At 38.6% G+C, this 6,000-nt stretch overlaps 1 protein-coding gene across 5 annotated transcripts in view; it reads right to left on the bottom strand.

Annotated features, from left to right (window-relative positions):
* Positions 1 to 932: 932 nt before the first annotated feature.
* The window catches only part of INTS13 (integrator complex subunit 13), a 43,559-nt gene continuing 38,491 nt past the window's right edge, over positions 933 to 6,000 (bottom strand). For all 5 annotated transcript variants that reach the window (XM_061582204.1, XM_061582203.1, XM_061582206.1 and 2 more), the window contains 2 exons: positions 3,278 to 3,413; positions 933 to 1,234 (listed from right to left, as the gene is read on the bottom strand). In XM_061582204.1, coding sequence (XP_061438188.1) covers positions 1,195 to 1,234; positions 3,278 to 3,413 — 176 coding nt within the window. In that variant the 3' untranslated portion in view covers positions 933 to 1,194. The remainder of the gene's footprint in view (positions 1,235 to 3,277; positions 3,414 to 6,000) is intronic.

The following is a 6,000-nucleotide window of genomic DNA, read 5'->3' as shown; positions in this document are numbered from 1 at the left end:
AGAGTTTGATAAATAATTCATACACATGTCAATCTAAGCAGCTTAATATGAGATAAGAACCGAGGAAATGCGAGTAAGAGGGTTAGATTGACATTTGGTGAAAAGGTAAACATGAGGCTTTAGTGTGCTTGTGTCAGCAGTATGACGTAAAACTATGGATTCATTCTAGCAAAGTGTTTAGGAACACTTGTTCTGTTATGCTATTTAGCTACAATGTCAGGGTGTGTATGAAAAAATGAAGCAAGACAAGAGAAACTATCAACAATCAACTGGGATACATAATATCTTTCCAAGATATTATTATTCCAGCCAGAGAGGCGCCTATGGGTGTTATTTCTCATGGGAAGAAACTGAACTTTGAGTTGTGTTTCTCTAGGGTCCAGAATTCTTTGCAACATTGGTTCTGACAGAAATGTAGGTTCTTTTAAGCCACTCTTGACATCCCTAGGCAACTTTTTGGGGTCTAAAATAAATTTATTCCTAACACACTCAATTGCCCCAACTTTAATGGGATTAAGAGCCCATTCTTGCTCAAGGACATTCCCAGTGAGTTTATTTATTACAATTATACCCTGCTTTTCTTTTCATGATTGAAACCCAAGATGGCTTACATATGATGCCCAAGCGGTCTCCCATCCAGGCACTGACCAGACCTGACCCTGCTTAGCTTCAGCAGGGAGCTGGCCTTATGTGCCTTCAGACCATAGGCTGGGACCGTTTATCACGGCTCTGTTATGGAACCGAAGACTCCTATGTCCAATAGTGGATTTGTTTATATACTGGTCTCCTAAAATACAATCTTTTAACAAGTTTTAATGTATCTAAACGACAACAGTAAACCTGAAAACAAAACCCATGTAGAAAATACTGTGTTTCTCCAATAGGCAGCAAAGCCATTTTTCAATTTATTTCAGTAAAGACCTTACAAGTAGTTGGAAATAAGTCTTGCTTTATTTAATCCTAAAGTAAAAAAGGGATTTATTTATTTATTTATTTGATTTATATCCCAACCTTCCTCCCAGTAGGAGCCCAATTTGGAGCAAATTATGTTTAGATTTTTTATTTTCATAGAAAAGTGCTAAAATTAGAATAAAATAAAACCCCAAACAAAACAACTAGACTGTACAATTTGATACAAGTACAAATCAAGCATTAAATGTTTATGCAACATGACCAAATTCTTAGTTTCTGTATTCACTGCCGGCTGGCTTTCCCATTTTCTGTTGTTTCCATTCTGAAACAAAGCAAAAAAAAAGTTTGTTCATCTTAAGAGTATTCTTGCAATTAGTTCAACATTATTTAAAGAGAATAAGGCTCCCCCCCCCTAGATTTTTCTACTTACAACCAAAGTGATTAATATATTTAATAAAGATTTATACTTCATTGTCTCCTTTGTTGTCTTTATATGACTTCAAGTCGATTACGACATATGCCGACCCTATGAATCAGCTACCTCCAATAGCATCTGTTCTAAACCACCCTGTTCAGATCTTGTAAGTTCAGGACTGTGGCTTCCTTTATGGAATCAATCCATCTCTTCTTTGGCCTTCCTCTTGTTCTACTCCCTTCTGTTTTCCCAACATTATTGTCTTGTCTAGTGAATCATGTCTTCTCATTATGTGTCCAAAGTATGATAACCTCAGTTCCATCATTTTAGCTTTTAGTGACAGTTCTGGTTTAATTTGTTCTAACACCCAATTATTTGTCTTTTTCGCAGTCCATGGTATGAGCAAAGCTCTCCTCCAACACATTTCAAAGGAGCTGATTTTTGTCTTATCCACTTTTTTCACTGTCCAACTTTCACATCCATACATAGAGATCAGGAATACCATGGTCTGACTGATCCTGACTGTAGTGCTCAGTGATACATCTGTGCATTTGAGGACCTTTTCTAGTTCTCTCATTACCCTCCCAGTCCTATCCTTCTTCTGATTTCTTGACTATTGTCTCCATTTTAGTTAATGACTGTGCCAAGATAATCCTTGACAACTTCAATGTCCTATTGTCAACTTTAAAGGTATATAAATCTTCTGTTGTCATTACTTTAGTCTTCTTGACGTTCAGCTGTAGTCCTGCTTTTATGCTTTCCTCTTTAACTTTCATTTGTTTCAAATCATTACTGGTTTCTGCTAGTAATATGGTATCGTCTGCATATCTTAAATTATTGATATTTCTCCCTCCAATTTTCATACCTTCTTCATCTTGGTCCAATCCCACTTTCCGTATGATACGTTCTGAGTTTAGATTAAACAAATAGGGTAATAAAATACACCCGTCTGACACCCTTTGCGATTGGAAACCAATCGGTTTCTCCATATTCTGTCCTTTGTCCCCTAGACTTGGAGCAAAGCTGGCACACAGGATGGGTGCGATGAAGTCCCACCAATGTCTCTGAACCTTTCATCTGTTGGCTGATACTCATGAATATGATGCTTTTACTAAGCCACTGAGCTTTAGGAATGATCAGAATTCATTTAATTTGTTTCATTAATCCATAGCAGAGGTACATGTCCAGGAGATATGAGGTTTCATTTATCAGATAAGCATTGCTCTCTGTGATCCTCCTATCACTACCTGTCAGAGTCAGCTAACAATTTAAATGTAGACCTTATTTTACCTGGAATGCTCAAAGTGGTTAACAATACCCGCCTACATAATTGGTAAAGAGAAATATCCTGAACGTCTTCCTAGAATATTGACTTCAAAAAGTTGCAGTGCATATAAATGACTTCTTTACGAGACAGAGGGAGGATGCGGCCACACCCTTTCCTTCCACATATATAAGCAAGATGCTGTGTGATTAAATCTTACAAATGTTACGCAGGCTAAACAGAAAACTAATATTCTTCTTCCACATTCAGTAGTTTCTACTGTAAGGACCAACATGTCATGGCACTGTCCCCTGCCCCCAGGGACTTGCACCATCAATTGCCCCTCAGGAAGAATCATGAAGAATTACTGTATTTCAGTTTTGCTTTTATTAATGAATCTTTTTTACTTGTAAGCTGTCCTGGAAGGATATGTATTTTGAAAAGTGGGCTATAATTGATTGTAAATTTTAATAATAAAAAAGAGAGGAAATCATTTATATAAGGCCTTAATTATCATTTTGACTGCAGAAGGACAAGATGAACTGAGGGAAAATCAATTATTTCCCCCCCTTTTGTGTTACATACTAAAATTATATTTTTGATATAATTATAAACATGATATTCAGATAACCTATTGACAAATAAGAAAAACCATGTCAAGTAGCACGCTCTTTAGCAATACAAACCCATTCTCCTCTTTAAGATGTTGATACAGTTCAGCTTTGTTGTTGACAGAGTTCAAGCGACCAGCAAATTCTTGATGTTTCCTAGAATTTGCAGTGTTAATTCTGTTGCTCCATAAAGACAGCAGAGACATTGGCCCTAGAAATAAGAATTGGAAACTCAAACAACACAAGCAACATGGATTTTAAAGATATATGAACACAGCATCTCCTCTGTGTTCTTTTTCTACCCAACTCCATCTCTACACTGGATCCAGGATAAAAAGTATCTTCATTTCTAACAGATCAGGATTTTTTTAAAGCAACCCAGATTTTCATTCAGAGACAAAATCCAAAGGTAAGCTCTATCATTACATAGGACTGGGACAATGGAGCCTCCAGACTTCCAATAGTGCACTCTGCAAGCCAACTTAAGAACAAGTTTCTCAAAAAAATTACAAAACAATGATAATGCCATTTCATAGCAGAGACACATTCTTTACAATTAAAAGTGAAACAGCTCTTATATTTTGTCCAAGGAATTGTTGCCTCTTAAGTCATATTTTGTGTAAACAAGCTTGTTTATTGCAGTTCTATCAATGTAACACCACGATCAGTAACTGGTAATAGCAATGGGCCATTGAGCTGGGGAGAGGAAATGGAGGCAGGCCCTTCCTTGTGCTGGCCAGGCCATCTACCACTACCCTAGAGCAAAAATGGGCAATCTTTTTGGTCTCAAGGGCAACACTTAGTAGGGGGGTGATGAACTATATATTCAGATGTCTGTGTAAGCACACATGTGTCGGAAAGATGTAGACAAGGGAGTTATTTTTGCTTGTCCACTCGTCTGGTCCTCAGCTGGGCAAGTTAATAATAATAATAATAATAATAATAATAATAATAATAAATAATAATAATAATAATTTAATTTATGTGTCGCCTATCTGGCCAATGGCCACTCTAGGCGACGTACAAATCAGTTGCAGTAAATGCAGCACAATAAAATACACATAAAATACAATATAACAAGGAAACTATAAATAGGAATGATAACAGTTCAGAATAATAGGCAATTAGTCCTGAAAATTAACCCTCCCCGGAAGTCCCAAAGGCCTGTCTGAAAAGCCAGGTCTTCAAGGCTTTGCGGAATACATTCAGGGAAGGGGCATGCCGAAGATCGTACGGGAGGGAGTTCCAGAGAGTGGGGGCCGCCACTGAAAATGCCCTCTCTCTAGTCCCCACCAACCTAGCTGTTTTAGTTGGTGGGACTGAGAGAAGGCCCTGCGTGGCTGATCTTGTCGGGCGGCATAATTGGTGACGCTGGAGGCGCTCCATCAGGTTAAGAGAATGGGCAGAACGGGCAAAGTAGCAGAGTGCATGCTTTAATGATTGACAATTCCAGTTAAAAAGGAACTCTGGTGGTACTGCTGGGAAACACCCCTGCATGGATCTTGGAGTAGCTCTGCCACAGAGAGAAGACAGTATTGGATTTGACAGAGTAACTGGTCTTAACTCAGTATCAGGCAGCTTTATGTATGAAGAAAGGGCACATGAGTAAGCTCTCCTTGCCTTGAACCTTTCTGCCATTCTGGGTGGAAAATAATTTGGAAAGAGGAGAGTGAAGAACAGGTGGTGTAGAGATTCTATTGTTCATGCTGCATCCTGTCTTGCCAAGATAGAAATGGCTCATAAAGCCAAAAGGGGCACAGAAGACCATGTAAGCCACAGAATTCCCTCCGCCCTGCCATGCCTCAATCTCCCCCTGCCAAGCAAGAAACCTAGGAGACAGGGAACGGGTAAGCAACTAAGGGAACAGCATTTCTTAAGGAGCCAGAATGAGCCTACAGACTGCCAGTTGCCAGACTGTATTTACAATATCTTGATATGAAGCCTGAAATTATCTTTCCAGCAACATCAGTGTTATTATTTAAACTGCGGGTGTATTTTTCTGTGCTGGTAGAAAGGGTATGTAGATTTATTTTTATTTTTTTAAAAAAACACTATTAATATGCTGAGCCTTATTAAAGTGCTGGCTTTTATGTTTAAAGCCTTATACAGCTTGGGAACCCTATACCTGAAGGACAACCTTTTCCTGATATGAAGCTGCCCAGACCTTGAGATCATCACCTGAGGCCCTTTGCTTCATCCCACCTCTGATGAAAGTCTAGAGAAGGTGACAAGAGAACAGGCCTTTTCTGTAATAGCTCCCTGTCAATGGAAGGCACTCCCCAGGAAGCCCATCTGGTGCCAACTGTCACTATTTTGGTGCCAGGCAGATGTTTGTTTTCCTTGGCATTTTGCCAGGACCACTGATTGGAAGTTTGTATTCTGACTATGTTTTTAAAATGCTCATGTATTTTTATTGTTGTATTTTTACTCTTCTTGTAAATTGCTTTGGGTCTTTTTGTTGGGGGAAGCAATATACAAATTAACCCTAAAACCTAACCTTATTATGAAGCTGGTTTTGTAACAAAGAGCTGTATAATTTAAAAGCTGCAGCTGCCTCTGTATTTTTTACTCAACAAATGTGCACAATCCATTTTCTACATTTAGTCCTGTTCTTCAGAACATGAGCCAATTTTTCTGGACTTTCTTCTTACATGGAAGCATCTCATACGTACTTGCTACATTGACCTACCTATCTACAATGACATTTAAGAAGGTTTGTAAGTCACATTCTCAAAGCAGCCTGCCACATCCTACAAGTATATTTTGGGTTCTGCGGCCCCAGATGTAGGATTCTTTCA

The sequence above is a fragment of the Rhineura floridana genome, chromosome 8 (genome assembly GCF_030035675.1).
Source record: "Rhineura floridana isolate rRhiFlo1 chromosome 8, rRhiFlo1.hap2, whole genome shotgun sequence".
In the NCBI taxonomy this organism is placed as follows: domain Eukaryota; kingdom Metazoa; phylum Chordata; class Lepidosauria; order Squamata; family Rhineuridae; genus Rhineura; species Rhineura floridana.
This window is presented reverse-complemented; position numbering and strand designations above follow the sequence as displayed.